The sequence below is a fragment of the Saccostrea echinata genome, unplaced genomic scaffold, assembly GCF_033153115.1.
Source record: "Saccostrea echinata isolate AGI-Se365-2 ecotype Australia unplaced genomic scaffold, CSIRO_AGI_Sech_v1 ptg000010l, whole genome shotgun sequence".
NCBI lineage: Eukaryota > Metazoa > Mollusca > Bivalvia > Ostreida > Ostreidae > Saccostrea > Saccostrea echinata.
Genome location: NW_026889759.1, coordinates 6577793 through 6599552, shown reverse-complemented (window position 1 = coordinate 6599552; position 21760 = coordinate 6577793). Strand labels below are relative to the sequence as shown.

General features: G+C 31.6%; 1 protein-coding gene across 1 annotated transcript; it reads right to left on the bottom strand.

Annotated features, from left to right (window-relative positions):
* Nucleotides 1-16062: 16062 nt before the first annotated feature.
* LOC133184520 (fibrinogen-like protein A) lies at nucleotides 16063-20738 on the bottom strand. Its single transcript, XM_061319610.1, has 6 exons — nucleotides 20574-20738; nucleotides 18820-18895; nucleotides 18620-18738; nucleotides 18094-18190; nucleotides 17335-17499; nucleotides 16063-16304 (listed from the first exon to the last, which is right to left on the bottom strand). The coding sequence occupies exons 1-6, from the start codon at nucleotides 20736-20738 to the stop codon at nucleotides 16063-16065; spliced, it is 864 nt and encodes a 287-aa protein (XP_061175594.1).
* Between the last annotated feature and the right edge of the window lie 1022 nt (nucleotides 20739-21760).

The following is a 21760-nucleotide window of genomic DNA, read 5'->3' as shown; positions in this document are numbered from 1 at the left end:
TATGATAATAATAGTAAAACCCACAAGCTCCGCCTGCAACGAAATTTAAAACATAAGTTCGAGACAGTATTCGCTCATTGAAATAATTATTATATTTACTCAATAGGCGTAAGCATCTAGGTTTATCATTTTATAGAATCAGTTAACGTACACGGGGGTTTGTTTTTTTCCACTGGATTTATCAACAATCAATGTAACGCTCAACTATGGTCTTGAATTCAGAAACACACCTTTCCTTTACCTACCTGCAAGGGCGACGATGTCAGTTTTTTTTTATGTCGAACTCTTAAATCTGATAATGATATACTGACCGGGAAACCTGCTACCTTGGTCACTTGCCAATAAACAAATCTCTAAGAAAAATATACTTCTGAAAATATTTTCCTCGACTTTTTTTTCATGAGAGGAATAAAAAGTCAAATTTAAACGGTTTAAATATCGTTTACTTTAAAGATAACTGTTCAAGAGTATTGCAGTAAGAATTGTGATTTAATTGAACGTGTAATTAAATTCTAAGTAGGTGATTCTATATACAATGTATGTCTTAATTTTCTGAGGCTTTGAAAAATATATTTAAATTGTTTGGGAAGTAAAAACGCATGTTAATAATTTTAATATTTTTGGCAAGATAAATGAAATTATTTCAAATTAAGCAAATAAATGTAATAATGTAACACGAAAAGTAAAAATCTGAAGCTCTTAATAATTCTCACTTGACGAGGCTTGATACATTCTTACCTCCTAACATGAGTAGATCCACACAGGAGCAAAAATAAGTGTCCTGTGTTGAAAAATGGTGACCGAATTCCTCTGAAGGACAATTGATGAGCCCTTATCGGAATGATTTTGCACTAAGGTCACCTCACTAAGCGAGTGTTCTTGTTTGTTCAATCATACAATTCTTGCACCTTTTTAAAAGCATAGAAATGAAAAAATGTGCTCTAGAAATAATGAGATTGACAAATTATACAGCCTAATTTTGAATGATTTCGTAAAATCGACAAAAAAATATTGATAAAATATCAGAGAAGCAGAAGAGGTTTTTGAAGTAGTTTAAGTTTCATAATCTCCGTGTTTTTGAATTACTACATTTAAATATTTTTAAAATTTTTGTTTGTTTCATTTTCTTGATAAAGATTCTGAGGAAAACGGATGAATTTCAGTCCTTATGATCAAACCATATACTTGGACGCGTTACTTAAAAACAACTTTTATGTAAATGTGTTCCCGTCCCCCTTTCATTGACGAGAATCTAAGAGCCTTGAAAAGAAACTTTGCAAAGATTTGTTAATCTGATTAAAAGCATCTTGTAAAAGATAGTAAAGCATTCAAGTAAGTGAGCTCAGTGGGGTCAGAGATTTTTTTTCGTTAACTCAAACAAAGTCTGGTAGCCAATCCCGACTCTGTTCCCCTGTTGCTGATTACTTTAAGATACTGGTGTGCCGAATCTTTGAGATAAATCAATATCAAAATATGGAGCTATCCCAATTTTTTTTTAGTTATGCAAGTATATATTCAAGGCAGATCATTAAAACTTGATTTAACTCTTTGATTCATAAATCCTGCCAAATGGAATTCCTTTTCTGTCTTCATGATCGAATACTGAAGACTATTTTTTAAGAACTTTTTGAAGATTTTTGCCAAAAACAATTGAGGTCAGAAAGTAGTATTTCCGATCCGTAACATTTTCTAATCTATTCTATAATCTATTTGGCAATCAGATCTTACATGTATGCTAACAACATGGAAGTGATGTGAATCAAGTAATATCAACAAACAATATTTTTAAAAAAAATTTGAGGATTTTTGCTGAGGATAGAAGAGAAGCAAACACTGTAAAATCACTTATTTTCATAGAGTCAAATTTTCGTGGTTAGAGGATGAATTTAATTCCGTTGTTTAAGGAGAAATATAATACAATGTACTACAATCATACATGTAGTGTGATTTTTCATCACAATGGCTCAGAAGTATAATTAAAACAAAAGTGAAACCACTTAAAAAAATAGCATTATAAAAGAGAGGAAACAAAAGGCTGTATTAATTGATTATTATACTGTTTACGCCAGATTTTTCCGATAACCTAGAACGATAAGCAAGTTGAAAATTTACACCTTTAGCGCCAGGAGAGTTAGATAAATCAGAATGTCTGCGAATTCTTATCTATGTATATTTCTCAAGTATCACCTTTTCCCCTTTTTGTTGGCTCTTTGTTAATTTAATAGATTAAGCCATTGATGTTAATGTAAAACAAACGATGGTCTTATTCGCAAAGTTATATATATTCTGTTTAAAAGTGGATGAAAATAATTCAACTTTGATACAGGGAACCGAGAATAACCTTGCGTGCATCAGCTTCTTGATAGATTTTCAAGCTGTTTGAACATTAATATAAACAAAATAAATGAAGTTTGGTTAACACAGTCATTTTAAAAGATGTGATGTAATGTTTGATTATCTATGTGTAGATTGATGTCGAAGTAGAATCGCTTAATTTTTTAGAAACCGAAAAAAAATTCATAAATTAATTCCTGATTTCACGTGTAGATTCATTTATTTAAGTCATGCTCATCTAAAACTCGTAAATTTATGTATAATTGATAAATTTTAAAAATAAAAGCTGCAAAAAAATCTCTGTTTCTATTTTTTTTTATTTTGCTGGCATGGAAAAGCTGTTTGCTTATTCATAACAACTATCGGATCTGAAAACAGGTGCTCGTGTATATATCTATGAGTTTGTAATTTATAATGAAAGAGAAGCTAGATATTCTGTATGTAAATCTAAAAACTACTTATCCCAGAGAAATACTGAGGTCAAAAAGTTTCCTTAATGCAAATATTGCACCTGTTTCTGTCGACTTGTAGAGAGAAAACTTGATAACCAGAATAAATATTAAGTAACGCTCACCTGCGAAGAGCAATTTATTCCGTATTCCTAAAACTTTTTTTTTACAGTTAGATATGCACGTCGAAGTTTGAAAAAGTTGTGTAGGATTTAATTATACTTTATTATTTGACAAAGAAAATAATTGACGTGGATGAGCTGTCATTGGTTTCTGTTATAAAAATGAAATAAACAAAACCTGCTGATTTTGACAAGTGACATGATTTTTGGTGACACATAGTTATAAAAAGGGAATGGACTGTCATTGTTAATCTGTGTAAACATTGTGTTCAAACTGTAAATCAAGTGTTGTATTTCAACTTATTTCAAATAAACATTTAAAGAAAGTATAAACGAGAACAAATGATATTATTAAGCATATATTTTCTAAGTTAAACTTTATTTAGCCATAAAACCGGAAACAAACTTACGCTGAAACCAACCCAATTGTCATAACAATAAATTTCACCTACACGGTGCGGTTACCAGGTAATTGAAATATCATATACATTGATAATTTGTTGTTATTCAGGCATGTTACTGAGTGCAATTGAGAAATTGACACAAGGATATAAGAGGTGTGTATGGTGTATGTTATTTCAGTATATAGTTCAGGTACAGCATGACTTCATTAAATTCAAACTGACAATTCCACCAAGAAAAACGTTTTGTCGCATGAAATTTAGATATCAAATTCGGCGCTGTATAATTGAGGAAGTTCAAACTTATTTGTATTAAGAGTCTGCAACTTTAACAAAGAGGAAACTGTATTGTGGGCATTAAATATGAAAATCAATATACGGTATAGTACATGGATGTTCAAGCCCTCTTACCGGTTTTTTCTTAAAGTGCATGCAAGTTCTTAGCATAATCCATAGTTTTAAAAAACATACAGTAACTAGTTTGATCTTAGCACATTCTTTCATTGCTATCATTACCTCAAATCCATCAGGGACTTACTTTATCGGTGCATCTTTGATAGTTCAGAGGAATTTTACATGTATTGTTCCTTCATTTTAAAATGGTGGGTCATATGTCAAAACTAGGACTCTTTTGACCCTGAGAAACCTTTTCTCTCGTTTCTGGGAGGCAGTCGGCTTCGGAAAAAATAATAAAACTGTACGTTTTGATAGGGTCACGACTAGTGGCATCAAAGTCCAGCATTGATTGATTCTGATGAAATTATAATATGTTAAGAGGAGCCTTAAATTGCTATGCATTCAACAATCAGTGCCAAAAGTGGCACGTAAAAGAAATGTCGTGTCATTCTAATCATTTCCACTTGATCAGGAGGAATTCTGAAGCTTCTCGAGGGAATCAAAACATTGTGGATCTGCATTTTTTAAGCAAAGATTTGAAATAGAATCATAGATTTAAAATTTATAAATTTAAAGAGAAGCATTAAGAGACACTTAATATAAGTGATTGATCACACATTTTACACCAATTTGCGCCACAAGTACTAGTTGTTCTTTATTTCATTATGTAATGTTAATACCATTGTAATATTCATATGATGTAAATTTCTTTTGTAGAGATAAAATTAACAACATGATTCATATTTAATATCTACTATTACTCAGTAAGTTAAATTGACCAAGACAAATTAAGGGGCCTTTAGTCTTGCCCTTGCTTAAGGGAATCTCTTAGAATGCAATAGTTTATAATAAAATCCCTGTTATAATCCCTGTTTCAAAATGAGTATTGATATTTTAAAAAGCAGAAACATACACTAGGGTTTTGGAAGAGCACGAATTTTGCCAATTTTCTTTTTTTTTTTTTTTTAAAAAATCTTTATTTAGATAATCAATTTATATGGCAAATTTTGTCGCAGAAAATACAGAGCGCAACCTGGCATACATGTACCTTTGAAATTTACATATTTCATACATTGGTATCAGATAAATCTTTTGTATAAAACTTTCAGGTACTATAGAAGGCTAGCTTGTGCTCTGTGTTTTTCAAAGTAAATAGTATCTAAAATTTGACGAAATTTTATAAGAAATGAAGAAATTAGGAGAAATGTTTTAATAATAATTAAAGACAACGAACAGTATTCAAGCTCAAACAATACAATTCAGGAGCAGAGAAAATACGGACCTCTAAAACATCAGAGGTGGGATCAGTTGCCATGGAGGAGTGAGCATCCCCTGCCGACCGATCACACCCGTCGTGTGCTCCTTGTCATGATCGGGAAAAACGGAAAAATCCGTAGACAATTCAGTGTGTAAATAATGGCCTAACAGTTTGTATTGTCTTTCACTAATTAACAATTTTTAATCAATTAGTCATGTACTCATTGGCAATTGAAAATTGTTAATTAAACGCATGAAAGAAAGTATGAAAAACGTCAGTCAGCATTTAGATTGTATTTGCTGACAAGGTCATTGCATCGACCATGGAACTTGCAAAATGGTTACTTTAAACGAGACTGTTGATATTCTTGTTTCATCAACTTGTTTGTCAGTAGCTTGTCTCGATTAAGAAATTGTTCATACGTAGAGCATGCTCTTGCCTATTGAATCAACTGAGACATAAACCTCATATGCAGGTGATAAGGGTATATTACTACATAAGTAAGGGAAGTTGACGAATGAAAAGATGAAGTCGTCACGTTTATCATAAAGCTTAGCTGTTAGGTTACCATTGACGTCTTTTTCTAGTAAAATATCCAAATATGAAACAGGTGTGTCAGACTCTGTGGCATTTTTTTATTTCAAGCTCACTGGGATCTATCGATTCGACATAGGAATGGAAGTTATTACCCTCTTTTGGCCTCCGTGTGGGCTTTGACTCAAACAAGCATTGTTCAAGGATCTTTTTACAAAGTATTCCAGTATTAACTGTGATTTGATTTCTATGTGAAATAATGTGGCTTTTACTATACCTTGTCCCGTACATGACATATATAGCCAGAATGACCCTGTCGCTAACTTTCACTGTATATGACTAGTGCTTGAGTACAGTATATATACACAAGATATGTCACATTCATATGCTGGATTTGTTGCTTCAATGAAAGTTCTGCACTTTGAAAGTTGAGAACTATGATTTGGAATTAACTTTGTAATCCTTGCAAATCCTCATTCATGATTGCACCGTAAGGAACCTGCACTGCTCGGCTTCAAGCAATGCGTGTTTCCCACATTACGCTATGACAGAACAATTATATCTGGAAGAAACGATATAATTATAACGGTCGTAAATATGACGTAATCAACTGCACTGTTATCAGTAATGATCAGTTTTGATAAGATAAAATTGAAGCGATAAAAACGATTAATGCTGTGATCGACAGTATTGATGCATGTCGGTTGAAATGAGATTCACGTGCAAAGAGAAAGGGGTTTGCTTTTTTATGCTTTTGACGTGCGTACGTACAGAGATATTTAATTCTTATCGATTCTATAAACCGTACAAGTTTCGCGTGTCTAGAGATACCAGTTTCAGATCAATTTGTTTTATTTCTTAATATTTCTTATGTTTAGTCATTCATCATTAACAGTTCAGAAAAGAAATCTGTTTTATCTATACAAATACATTGCTTAAAAATTTGACGTCTTAAAAGAGATATCTGATTTTTTTTTTGTTTATATATTTATTTAATTTGTTTATTTACAGAAAAAGGGGTCATGTAATGTCTAAATTTAAACTGTATGACAAACTATGTTGCTCGTAATGTAGACACATAAATGCGATATTCAGACGTAAAACTCTATATTTTTGTTGATTTTTCAAAAAAAAAAAAAAATCTAAAAATGAAATGAAAAAAATCGCATTCGTAAGATTCCAGACGCCCAATATTCAGGCTGAGCAAACAGAAGAATATTTTATATCAAAACAAATTTTTGTTACCCCCTCCCCAAATGAAACAACAAATAATGTAGGCTTAATCATGAAATTAGTCCAAAATATTTCATGATACTTATTAGATAGTGCCTGAAAAAATTCCCTTCTTTGGCATTAGAAAGAGCATGAATGATTTTACTAGTATGGTTTCAATAAGCTGTTCGTCGAAGGAAAAATAACATCCTTCTACGTATATGCAAATATACATGTAGCAAAATTATTCATATTATTACAAGTACATTAAGCGCTCGTCATTAACTTGACGAGTGCATTGAATTCTTACAAAAATAAGTTTACAAAAAAAGTCTTTGAAAGGAAAGGTGTAGAGTATTAAATCCGAGTATATTTCCATCTCTAAGTTAGAATTACATGAACTAAACTGTTGTCCTTCACTAATTTATAATTTTCAATTGTTAATGAGGACATGACTAATCTCTAAATTAGTATTGCGCTCATTAATAATTGAAAATTGCAAACAAGTGAAAGACACTGTAGTATATATTCTGATGAATATTTAGCTGTTTTGCCTACCGATACTCTGTTGTATTTCAAACACTTTTTAGTGACAGCATACACAGATAAACCTTGCAAGGATATATATGTCATGCATATGATACATAACCAGATATTTTTTGACCACATATACTGTTTTACTATGGATGAGCTTAAAATCACAGACAATTCTTATGCTCGCACACTTAAATCTAATAATTCAAATCAAAATCCCCCAAGTGCTCTTAAAGTAAACTTTTGATAGACACATAAACAGTTTATGTCTTGAAATGAGCAAACTGATTAGGAGTTGAATAAAGGATCCCCCAGCTTTGATCAACAGATTCCAGTCTTCTGGGAAATAAACAAGCTCATAAGATTGCGTAAAGCCTGTCACGATGTGTGAAATTACAGCGGTTAATCCGCAACGTTGATTATTTTACGATTAAAGAACAAAACGTATTCTGTTTTAAAGCTTTTAAATGTATTTTGTGTTATGTCTGAATTAATTTTTGTTTTGAGTTTACTAGGTTATGTTTATTTTTACTGAATAAAAATAGATTCATAATTTTTTTTTCTAAAGTGTCATAATAATTGATAATGAGTGAAATGTTATTGCAATGTGGTGTTTTGTTCAGTACATGAATATTAGAAAGGATAAGAATTATATTAAAATTACATAAAAATACCCTAGACCTTTCCTTTCAAAGACTCTTTTTGTAAACTTATTTTTTGTAAGAATTCATTGCACTCAATCGTCAAGTTATTGACGAGCGCTTAATGTACATGTAATAATATCATAAATAATTTTGCTACATGTATATTTGTATATACATAGAAGAAACGTTATTTTTCATTCGAAGAACAGCTTATTGAAACCATTTTAGTAAAATTATTTTCATGAAACTTATCGTTTCATACATGTAGGAAGAACCCCCTTTAAATATACGTCAGGATAAGGTAAGATCTGGATCATGTATCTATCCCGAATATAACCCATATACAGGGGAAATATTTTGAATGGCAATCAATTACTCAGGTTTTTCTTACCTTACAAAAGAACGCTCGTCTCTTGCGCCATGATCAAAATTCCGTACCAAGCAAAGTGCGACAATTCTTATTGTATTGACCTAATTCAGGGAAAGGATAATCCAGCCTATGAACTATACCTCAAGTTACCAGGGATAAAAATACTGGGATAGTGGCAACGATCTGCTTCCACCTTCATTTTTGAAAAAAAAAAACATATCAATTATTTTATATTAAAGAAACACTTGTATAATGTACATAATAGAAGAATTCGAAGCTTCTACAATTGAACTTCTTCCGATATTGAAATAGACAAACTTAGTTCGTCACTTTTCCAGATTAAATACGTGTAGTATAGTATCCCAAAGCGCCATGAATAATGGACATCAATATTCTCTTTTTTCATTGTCATATACCTGTATATATATAGGATCTCCCATGATTTGTAGTTGGATATGATTTTTATCCAACTCGTTGTGTGTTTTTTATCCCCTCGCCTTGGCGAGGGGATAAAAAACACACAACGAGTTGGATAAAAGTCATATCCAACTACAAATCATGGGAGATTCTTTTTATCCCATGTTCAATACTTCACAACCAATGTTTTACACTGTTTTATATGTAGGACTCCACTTTATTTTACTTCATCACGCTAACGCTAAAACCATTGTGACGTCACAACTGCACTTAACTGTGGAATATGAAAAAATTATCCAATGAGTCATATCCACGGGATAAAGGGGTAAACATGGGATAAATAAATAAATAAATAAATAAATATATATATATATATATATATATATATATATATATATATATATATATATATATATATATATATATATATATATATATATATATATATATATCTCCAAAGTCTCTTCTTTGTAATAGAATAAAAAAAAAACTTTAAAACACTTTTTGAAATATTTCAACCGTGTTACCGGCCTTCATCTGTTAAAAGAAGTTTCCACACCCATCAGTTAAAAGAAGTTTCCACACCCATTTTAGCTGAGAATGACTACTGAAAACAAAACTTTTAATGGTAATATAGTTATGTTTTCCCCTAATTTCGCAGAATAAAAATCTTACACTTGACCTCCATATAGACGGGTTATATGAAAAACAAAAAATATGAAAGTTTTGCACATATTGATGCTTATTGTCTTTCATGTAGTAACGCAAAGGTCTTATCGAGTCTAAAGGGCATATATTTACATCCACTGAATATTTTCTACTTTACAACTTATGAAAACCCGTTGCTGTTATCTATCCATTACTTTAAACTAGTTCAAACCGATTTTAAAACCATCTGTTTGAAAATTTCAGAAGATATTGGCTCTTCCGTCAATGTAACGTTTGGACCAATAATACAGTATTTTACCCACTTTCACCCACTTTATAAAAATCATTTATTCAGATATAATTATAAACAATAAAATGTCTTTCTTTGTTAATGCAGGAATAATGCTGCAAATATTGCAGAAAAAAATTAAATAGTTCGCTTATATGGTATACATGAATAATGCATTCTTTCTGCAATGTCACAACCGTTATCTCTACATTAACAAATACAGAAAGCATTTCATTGTTTAAGTGAAATTATTAACCTCAGAAGCCCCTTGACACTTCAGAGTACTTTTCAGATCTCGAAAACCAATTTTTGACACCCCACATGCAAAATTTGTCCAAAGTTTGTACTTAAACGTATGAATCTTTACATGCTTCCATACTTTAAATGACAAAGATTGATTGATTGATTGTATGTTGTTTTACGTCCCATTCGAGAATTTTTCACTTATATAGAGACGTCACCATATACCGGTGAAGGGCTTCAAATTTTGACCTTTACTCGGCACCCAGGGCCATTGAGCAGTGAGGGATCTTTATCGTGCCAACGTCTGCCATGACACGGGGCTTCGGTTTTTAAGGTCTCATCCGAAGGACCTGCAAAATTCACTTCAAAGTGCCGAGCGCATGGCGAAAGAACAATTGCTACCCATTTTTATCGACTTAGGTCATTCGCGGCCGAGATTCGAACTCACGACCTCCCGATCACGGAGCGAGCGCTCTACCGACTGAGCTACCGTGAAATGACAAAGAAATCCTATTGCTATCAAAGTTCACTTCATGATTAATGCTCTATATCTATTAATGTAGGAGGAAAAGGAACACATTTAGGTGAATGTTAATGTATAGTGACATCACCAAGTGATGGGGTTAGGGTCTTATGCTGAATAAGTCAATATCTGAAAGTCAACTATCTTTTTTTTTTCTTTTTTTTTTTAAACAGAGAATTTAATTTTTTACCTTAAATAATTCAATGAGTTCTATTTTCCCACCCTTTTACAGTGTTATTAAACTCCTTTTATCATAATTCAAGTATGTAGTTTCAAAATTTTTTCCGATATATCCTCATCAAGCATGAAGAAATTGACAAAATAGTATTATGATAATTTATTGAGACACGACTCGAACTTTTTTCAAGAACTATTTAGAATTATTTTTGGTCCAATATTTTACAATCATGCAAGAACAAATAAGTTTTTTTTTAACAACTTCATATGAGTGTCAAAAGTAAATATACAATTTATTAATTCATTTGCATATACAATTCATCAATTCATTTGTATCTATTTGTTTTTATGATATCCTTGGTATATGCATTTTAAAATACTTTATGTTGAATAAATCATGTCCTTTTTTTTCAGAAATACACATGAGAATACTGCTTGGGAAAACATGTTAAAGACTAATTTTCATATCATTTATCACGGTGAATATACATTAGCGACATTTATGACAGCATAAATACATATGTTTCTTACAAGCTTTAGAAACCGGTCGATGGTAGATGCTTATTCAAGAAGTGGTAAAATTCAGAAATTTATTTCAAAATTGAGGATTATATCCATCATGCATGGCTCTGATCCTTCGACGTATTAGGCTCAAGTCTTTGGCACCCCCTTTTTCAGCTCTTCAAAGTTTTTTTTTTTATTTTAATATTTCGGATTTCCAACGTTTCGGCATGAGCATCACTGACATCTGGTGCATCAAAATTGGTACCGTATAAGATTGACATTATACATGTATTAACATTCCAGCTTTTTATTCATATCATTCAAAAGCATACTAGTAGAATAGGCAAACTATCCGGAGCTGACGTCGTATAGTAAACTTTCCGCATAGCAAAGCTTCCCTCAAAGTTTTTAACTTTAACAAAGTGGAAACTCTATTGTGGGTATTAAATAAGTACATCAAATTCAATATTCAAGCCCTCTTACTGATTTTTGTCTGAAGTTCATGCATGCATGTTCTTAACATATTTAAAAAAAAAAAATTTCTAGTTTGAATGCGGCATTCTTTCATTGTAATTTACATCATAAACTTGCTTTATCGGTGCCTCTTCGTTTATTGGTTCAGAGGAATTTCATTGTTCCTTTATTTTAAAATGAAGGGTGATATGTCAATAACAAAACCTATTTAACCTTCAGAAACATCTTCTGAAGTTTCTGCATGGCAGACAGTCGGTTTTATAATAATTATGGAAGTGTAATTTATAATAGGGTCACGATTGTGGCATCCAAGTCCAGCATTGATTGATTTAGATAGAATCGTTTAGAGGAGCCTTAAATTACTATTCATTCAATATAATTCGTGCCAAAGCTGAACAACCAAAGGAATGACCTGTCATTGAAGTTATTTCCACTTGATCATCAGAATTCTGAAGCTTTTCGAGAAAATTAAAACACCTGTATTAATAATGTTTGAACAAAGATTTGAAATCGAATCAAAATTCTTTGAATTATATTTAATTTCAAAGAGAAGCATCAAGAGATACTTTTATGTACGAGATAATTAACTTTAATTTTTTTTATTCAATTTTTTAAATTCATAATGTAGCATTTATAATATTTTAAAATGCACGTATATACATATCATGTTGTAAATTTTGAGCTACATATATCTGACTTGAGGTAAATAAAATTTTCAATATGATATAAACTTTGCATTAACCTCACCCGCCAGTAAATTCAAAATACACCCTAAGTGACAAATAACCAGAACTACTCCATTGTCGCCGTATACTTGTACTTCACTTCAGCATTGAAGGACAGTAAGCATGCTTGTATATCGCAGTCATATCCTCGATTTTTTTTTCTTGGAAAGTGAAGAAGTAAGATTTGGGATAGTCTTTGTAATCCTGACAAATCCTCAGTGGAAATTCGCCTGCAAATAGAAAGGAGTTTGCTTTTCATGGATATGATGAACATATATACACAGATATTTGACTTTTATCGGTTGTACATAAACCGTGCAAGTTTCTGCCATCGAGAGATTTCAAATTAATTTTCATTCACTTCTTAATATTTACATTTGCTGTGTTTTTCTACTAAGCCAACCGTGAAATTCATTTGAATGCCATTTTCGTGTATACTCACGCGTAGAAATATGCACGGAGAAACTCGCGCTAAAGTGACGTCACAATGGGCTACAGAGAGGTTAATAAAAACGTAACGATACAAGACAGCGAATAATTCAACCACTGAGTATATTTTTGCTGCTTTTGAACACTTAAAATGTAAATATAAGGATTGTTTTTAAGTTTAGTGTGAATTATTAGTGTGTAAATCACACAGACGTGCACATGGGCATACTTTTCATGAAGCGCTAGCGCGTTTCATGAAATATGCCTACGTGACATGTCTGTGTGATTTACACACCAATAACTCACACAAAACTTAAAAACATTCCTTAGATATATCATTAATTAATTTAACATTTCAGTATTATGCAATGTCTAAATTTAAAAAGTTGTTTGTTTGCATTTGCTTAAATTAAATTAAACTAAATTAATTTAAATTAAATGCTTCTTAAATACATGCAGGATATATGATCTCGATATAACACGGAATTTTATTTTTTTTTTTTATCTTTTATCTTTTTTATTATTATTATTACTTTTTTGTAAATTTTTAGTGAAACAAGCTATTGCATTCGAAAGATTCCACACGTCAAATATTCGCGTTTGCAACCAGTAGAATATTTTGCATCAGATCAAGTTTTCACCCCCCCCCCTTCCCGGAAAAAAAGAAAAATGCTTCAATTCATATGATGTTTTTCCTCGAAAAATAAAATCATAACCAGTATAAGAATTAGATAAATTTTGAATGATTATCGTTTCCTCGACATAAAAACTTTAAAAAATTGGTTATACACAAAATTCCAATGCTTGCACAGTGAAATTCAAGAATTTGAAGCAAAATCTCCCAAATGCTAATTAAAGTAAACTCATAAACATTTTTGATACTCTTAAGTAGACGAATAAACAATTTATTCTCTGAAATGAGCTAACCATTAAGGAGATAAATAAAGGATTCCCCGGCCTTTAATCAACAGATTTCAGTCTCCTGGGAAATAAACAAGCATGTGAGATTGTGTACAAAGCTGTCACGGTGTGTAAAAATTACAGTGCTTAATTCCTATCTTGATTATTTCACGATTGAAGAGCAAAACATATTCTGTTTTAAAGCTTTTGAATGTATTTTATGTTATATTTGAATTAATTTACTTTTAAAGTTTACTAGGTTATATATATTTTATTCAGTATAAATAGATTCGTATAGTCTAGTCAAGTGTATTTTTTCTCTTTCTAAATTTTATGATAATTAATAATAATGAGTGAAATATTATTGCAATTTGAGGTTAGAAAAGATAAGAATTACATTTAAACGTATCTTAAGCATTATGAATAAATGTCAATAATCTAGAGTCAATCAACTCATTTTAAATGTTGCCCACATGGAGCAGTGGTTAGAACGTTTGCTCTAGCTAGAGTCGCTGAGTAAGAAGTTGATCCTTACGTCGCGGGTTCGAATCAACTGTATAACTTGGAGACGGGATGAGACCGTATAAACCGAAGTCCCGTGTCGCGGTAGATGCTGGCACGAAAAAGATCCCTCACTGCTCAAAGGCAGTAAGTGCCGAGTACAGCATTAAATTTACAGCCCTCCATCGACAAGTGGTGGCGTCTCAATATGAGTGAAATTTCTCTAATGGACGAAGAAACAAACAAACTTTATTTAAACAATGTTTCTGCAGACTTATTTTGTAAAAGACCGAAGCACCTGTTAATTTATTGACATCTAACACATACATGTAACAATCACATTATTTAATTATAAAACACATAGTTTTACTATAAATATTCAACGTTGATGTACACTTTTTTTATGCCCCCGTAATCGAAGATTCGGGGGCATATAGTTTTTGCCCTGTCTGTCTGTCTGTTTGTCCGCAAAAACTTTAACCTTGCCCATAACTTTTGATTGGTTTGAGCTATGGCATTTATATTTCACATGTGTATTCCTTGTGACAAGACCTTTCTTTGGGTACCAAAAAAATTGACCTTTTGACCTTGGAGTTTGACCCACTTTTTGCAAAAATTTTTCAGACTTTAACCTTGGTCAAAACTTTGAATGGTTGGTGCTATGGCTTTCAAACTTCATATGTGTATACCTACTGACAAGTCCTTTCTTCGGATACCAACAACTTTAACCTTTTGACCTTGACCTTAGAGTTTGACCTACTTTTGAAAAAAACGTTAACCTTGGGATAATTTTTGAACAGTTGGTGCTAGGGCTTTCATACTTCACATGTGTAATCCTTGTGACAAGACCTTTCTTTGGATACCAAAAATTTTTGACATTTTGACCTTGGAGTTTGACCTACTTTTGAAAAACTTTAACATTGGCCATAACTTTTGAACGGTTAGAGCTAGGGCTTTCAAACTTCACATATGTAATCCTTGGGACAATGCCTTCCTTTGGATATCAACAAAATTGACCCTTTGACCTTGACCTTGGAGTTTGACCTACTTTTGCAAAACTTTAACCTTGGCCATAATTTTCGAACGGTTGGTGCTAGGACTTTCATACTTCACGTATGTAATCCTTGTGACAAGACTTTTCTTTGGATACGAACAGCTTTGAACCTTTGACCTTGGAGTTTGACGTACTTTTGGAAAACTTTAACCTCGGCTATAACTTTTGAAAGGTTGGTGCTAGGGCTTTCATACTTCACATATGTAATCATTGTGACAAGACCTTCCTTTGGATACCAACAACTTTGACCCTTTGATCTTGACCTTGGAGTTTGACCTACTTTTGGAAAACTTTAACCTTGGCCATTACTTTTGAATAAGTTTACTTTTGGTGCTCGGCTTTTATACTTCACATATGATATCCTTGTGAAAAGACCTTAATTTGGATACTTTTGGGGGGGGGGCGCACGCCCGGCGCGCCGGCCCTGGATCCGCCTTTGGAAACTTTAATTTGTGGTTTGTTATTTGACAAATATATAATAAATAAAATTCATAGCATTGCACAATTCTGCAGTATATCTCTGATTAATGAATATTTCTATTACAATCTCCCATAATGAATTATCATTGCCATTGTCAAAGTCAGAAAACATTCCATCTTTGTGAAAAAATAAATAAATAATTATGATACATATTACAGCTAAATAAATATTTTAAGGGAAATAATGAAAATGTTGGATATTTTAAATCCAAAATAAGTGGTGAAAGAAGAATATTTAATGTTGAGTATAAATATACAATGATGAGTGATTACATGGATTGTCCTTTAAATTCATAACCAAGAAATGGTGCCATTTATAATGTATTTATTTGTTCAGTAACTAATAGTTGTAAATATATACATATGTGGAATGGACTTAAAATCAAACAATATACTGGATTTGTATTCTTTTATATTGGTTTTCCATGTTTGATCAGTTACACGTCAAAGAATCTTCTTTCTAACCATCATCATAGTTGATTTTAAAGACTGATGAAATCCTTGCCAAGGAAACCAATACATTCCACCATCGTGTCTCCCATAGACTCCATTTAAGTTGCTGTGGTAGCAATTAAGGTACCACCAAGCAGCTCGAAAGTCGACAGCACAATTCCCTGATTCATGGATATCATTATCATTGTCGAAAGTAGAAAACTTCATGCCATTATGATATTTAAGACCGTCATCTAGAGTGTGAAAAATATCTTTAATTATTTAAAAGTATTAAATCGAAGAATTATACAAAGTAAAAGGTGAAGACAACGAACTGTGATCGATCTAAAAAAAAAAAATCTATAAACAATACAAATATATGAAGAGGGTATAAAACACGGACCTCTGGAAATTCCAGAGGTGGAATTATATTCAAAATATTTATACTTTCAAACTACATATATAAGAAACAGAAACGTTGCGTCTCTCTCCTCCATTTGAAAGGAAAATTTTTGTTTTACAGGATCAGTCTTGACGACTCTCTAAGTTAGATGTTCAAACTTAGTCGCGGAGTAAGGAGTTGATCCTTACGTCTCGGGTTCGAATCCCACTGCGGGACAAGGAGACTAGTCCTTAGGATAAGTTCGTATAAACCGAGGTCCCGTGTCACAGTAGGTGCTGGCACGAAAAAGATCCCTCACTGCTCAATGGCCCTAAGTGTCGAGTATAGGTCTAAAGTTTACAGCTCTCCAACAGGCTGTGGTGACGTCTAAATATGATGAAAAATTCTCAAAAAGGGACACTGAACATAAAGCTGGTGAGTTGCATTGAGCTCATTGTTGGCCTCAATTTGTATGCCACAAGACAAATAACTCATTAAAATATCTTGCTGTTGCAGAATAAGAATAATATGACCCTTTATTCATACATAAAGTTTTGAAATCGAAGACATGGGTGACGTTATATTTCATAGAATGTCTTTTAATTTATGAAAGCAAATATGATCTGAGAGAGTGAGCTTTAAAATCTTATATTCTACCATCCCATATCAGAGTATAATTAAGTAACATTTGTATCGTTAAGGAAGTCTCTGTCCCTATATTTGTATTGTTAGTAATTTTTTTCTTAGATCGATTACAATGTACATATTGTATACACTGTATGTATATGTAGTTTAGTAGATCACAAATCGTCATCTTCACATTTTCCATTTATTGAGTTTACAACATAACATTAAAGTAACATACTCAAACCAAGTAAATTTAATTTCCAGTCTTTACCGACCTGCGTTTCCATGATATCCTGACACATGAAGTGTATAGGAAGTATTGGGCCCTCCCAGAAAGAAGTCAGTGTAAGCAGCAAATCTCCTCTGCCCAGCTTGATCTTCTAATTCAATTCTAAGCTCGTAGTCTCCAGTTTTTACAATTTCATAGAGAGGACTGTTTCCTGAAAATTGTAAGGAATAAAAAGCTTCATTTCTAAAGAAAATACATATTACATTCTGTCCAAGTAAATATGCACATAAATGCAAGGGTTAAGCAGAAGTTAACACTTTACATATGTGACCACCCAAAAGAGAGGAGCCTTTTTCCTCTAAAAATCCTAAGTTCCTATCATCCAAATAAAAGAATATTTTATTACTAAATAACTTTATGAAATAAATTGGAAGAAATTAAGCACTTTTCTTCAAAATACATGGTTATACTAGTATTTTAATTATTTAATCATGAAAACCAAACCTTTAGGCAATAAATTGGATTAATATCTTTTTCAACAATTTTGGATAGGGAAACAAACTTTTAAAAATCTCTTATTATGTGATCTTAATTATCTTTAGAATTGTTTAGCAATATTTTATTGAATAAAAGAAATAAAAAAGTCCGTTAACCCAAAGGTCTAATTGTTATTTAACTTCACTTATCTTATTACTAGTATGCCACTGTTTAAATTTAAAGACTTTAAATTAAAAAAGAAATAACATAAAGTATTTTAACAAAGGATTAATTTTAATTCAATTCAAAAGTTTAAATATATCAGTACCCATATAGAAACTAGCAGTGAGGTCACCAAATCCATTCTCATATTCGGTCCAGTTCCTGTAAAAATCTGTGCTGCCATCCACTCGTCGTTGAAAAATCTTTGATATCAGAATAGAAGTATAAGCAATAAAAAAAAATCGTTAAACAAGTTAATTCTTGATTTAAAAAGCGTTGAAAAGAAAATAGGTTGTAAATTGAAAAAAAGAAGCTATAGTTCATGTGGTAAATTCATGTTCCATAATAAATTATTAAATCTACCATAATAAATGCAAAAAATCAAAGTATATTTCACAGCAACATTCAAAATTTTTTTTTAAAGTTAAACTTGCAATTTAATTGGAAAGTTTCTTATACATGAATTAATATTCTATCGGGACTCAAGCAGAAAGTTCTTTTTTATAATATACTTTCTAAAGAGTATTAAACATGAAACTGACGAATTATACATGTATATACTTTAAAAATATGGAATATTAAGATGGAGTATGTATTATTTCTAAATTTCAAACAAAAAATATTTGACTTACGATCCATCCGCCATTATCTATGGTCATTTCACACAGAAGTTCACGCCAATCATTAGAGGAAAACAGTCGCCAAAAGCGGTAAGTAGCTGTATTTTGCTCCACCAACTTCCCTTGACAATCTCGAAGAAGAAATATAATTATTAGTTTTCAAAACTTATCATAATTGTGAGTAATATTACATAAGATAAGTAAATATTTACCATATCTGTATTCGCAGCGTTGTTTTCCCAAATTAGAGGGACACCGACAAGGCTTCGTAAAACCAGGCTTGCAAATCTGTAAAAGATACTAATAAATCTAGAATTTATCTGTCTTTGCTTCCCTTTTTTATACACTAATCAAACTAAAATTTATGTCAAATCTGAATTTAAAAATATCAATTGGCTTCTGCAAGTACTTTTCGAAACATTCATATTGGAATGTAAAGATGACAAACAGTATTCATGCTTAAAACTTCAGTTAATCTTTAAAAATAGAGTGCACAGCAAACACAGACCCCCTGAAAACATCAGAGATGGAATCAGGTGTCGTGGAAGAGTGAGCAGTCACATCCGAGCTTGATTTCTTTATCTTGTTCGAGTTAACGGAGTAGAGTCGTATTCAGCTCAGTATGAAAATAATAGTCTAACAATTTGTATCGAAAACGTTAGTCAACATTCGACCTTACAAAAGGTTGCAAACGAGGTCATTGTATCAACCATAGAATTAGCAAAATGATGACTTTAAACGAGATTGTTGATACCCTTGTAACATCAAATTATTTGTCAGAAGTATTCCAAGGTTTAAACATTGATCGTACTCAGAACATGATCTTGCGTATCGCAAAACTGGGAGGCATAAACACCATATGCTAACGACAATGGCATATTGCCCCAAAAATAAGGAAAGCTTACGACAGAAAAAGTAAACACATTGTTTTTATATTAAAAAGTTTAATTGTTAGCCTTGCATCAATTTCTTTTTTCTTTAGTAAAAATCCAAATATGAAATAGATTATATCAGAGACTGTGGTGTCTTATATTTGAGTTCATTGGGAAATATGTGTACCATCGTCGAAACCCAAAAGTTTTCTCTCGTTGAATGCATTGTAACGGAGAGAAAATATGTGGGTCCCGACGATGTATATCGAATCCATGTATGAATGAAAATGAAGATTATTAATTAATTACACGTCCTCGATATAGCTTAAAGTCGAATTTAAGGCAACAGCAATATACAAAAACGGAAAAATCCGTCGACAATTCAGTGTGTAAATAATTGCCTAACAATTAGTATGAAAAACGTCAGTCAGCATATGACTTAATGATAGATTGTATTTGCTGACAACGTCATTGTATCGCTCGTAGAACTTACAAGATGATGACTTTAAACGAGACTGTTGATATTCTTGTTTCATCAACTTCTTTGTCAGTAACTTACCTCGTTTAAAAAATTGTTCACACGTAGAGCATGCTCTTGCATGTGTCTTTTTTAATGAATTCTGCTCCATAAGAATACAAAAATAAATTTGCTAATAAATAAGCAAAATAAATGAATTAATACCCATGGGAATTTAAACAGATTGTTGAAAGCCCTCCATTGTGTCCTGAACTTATATAAATATTGTCCATGATGAGTCCCAGCATTCTTTAATGTTGACTTTAGAGACAAATTAATTTTGTAGACGATCAATCACAAGAATTTTGAGCTTTAAAGAATCCAGGTAACTCATTCGGACTCTCCGTTGGATGAATTTATATGCCAAACAAAAAGGAAAAAAAAACTACTCTGAATTATTTTGAAATATTACAAAATTTCTATCAACTAATAATTTAGATAAAAGCTATCTATAAACTAAAATCCTTTTGTATTAATATTCTTATTATTTTTTCAGTGTGTTGACACTTTGAAAGAAATCCTTTTGGATAAAATGTTAAGTATAGATCGAAACAGAAATGAGACCGAATCTACTCACCAGCTTAAAACGTCTGCATAGTCCATTCTCATATATAAAGTCGCTGTTTTCGTCTTGATTGTGAATGTGACATGTCTTAAAATCATCTTCTCTACAAAAATCAAACGAATAACAATTCTCATTCCTTACACATTCAGCAGCACATTGCCTCACTGAAATTTTCATTTTAATTGATGATGTAAATTGTGAGTTGTTCACGAAACCAAAGAATTGAAATCTACTCTGCAACTGTTTTTGCCCAGAAATTAATTCCAAATAAAGTACAAAGGAAATCGTAATACAATAGTAACAATTATGCATTTTGCACTTTCTCAAAATGTATGATACATGTCGTTAACTAAATTGTAAGTTCAATTTAACTGAATGAAAGTGGGAAAAAATATCAAAATCTAACCTATGTAATTGATTTATTTTGTTTGAGTTACTATAAAACAAGCATATTACAAGTATGAAATAAGATCAATTTTTTTCTGTTCACACAACATGGAGTATATTTATAAAAGCACTTCAATAAAAAATGATGTGAACTCGGTTTTGCATTCCATTCGATCAGCATATGTTTCCTATCGAAATCATCATTAAGTGACTCTTTATCTTTACTCCTTTAATCGATCTAATCTCGTTTCAACAAATTAAAGGACCTAAGAACAAAATAGGCTTCTGTTTCAGATGTACAGAAGCTTTAAAATGAAACACTCCTAGATGTTCACATAGATCAAATACATTGCACATAATTAGATTATCATGTAAATTCAGTATGGAAATACTAGTATCTGAAAAATAAACTTAAGTTTACAAGAATTGCAAAACAATCCTTAATAATGAACAGTAGAAAACTTTTCTATAAGGTGTATACGAGGTTATTCGGAAATTATTGAGGCATTACTCTAACTCCAGAGAAGAAAGATATCAACTCTTGAAAATAACCAAAATTTTACCTTTTATCTTTTACTACTATGTACCAAAAAATAGCATGTAGCATAAAAATCATAAATTCAAGCTTGAATGGGCTGAAAATACAATCCTTGATTTAGTCTGTGATAAAACATTAATATTTTAGTGAACTTCAATGTTGGGGTTGTAATTAAAACGTCCATTTTCTAGGAGAGAACAAAATTTGCTCCAAAACCTCTATTTAAAATACGCGTACTTTAGTTGTATATTTCAAAAAAATTATATCATCAAGT

What these genes read in the sequence shown, in the direction of transcription:
- LOC133184520 (XM_061319610.1), bottom strand. Translation starts at nt 20,738, where the DNA reads ATGAAAATTTCAGTGAGGCAATGTGCTGCTGAATGTGTAAGGAATGAG. An exon ending in TAGATAATGGCGGATGGATC is followed by an intron (nt 18,191 to 18,619) that starts GTAAGTCAAATA and finishes CTGATATCAAAG; the next exon opens with ATTTTTCAACGACGAGTGGA. An exon ending in AGGATATCATGGAAACGCAG is followed by an intron (nt 16,305 to 17,334) that starts GTCGGTAAAGAC and finishes TTCACACTCTAG; the next exon opens with ATGACGGTCTTAAATATCAT.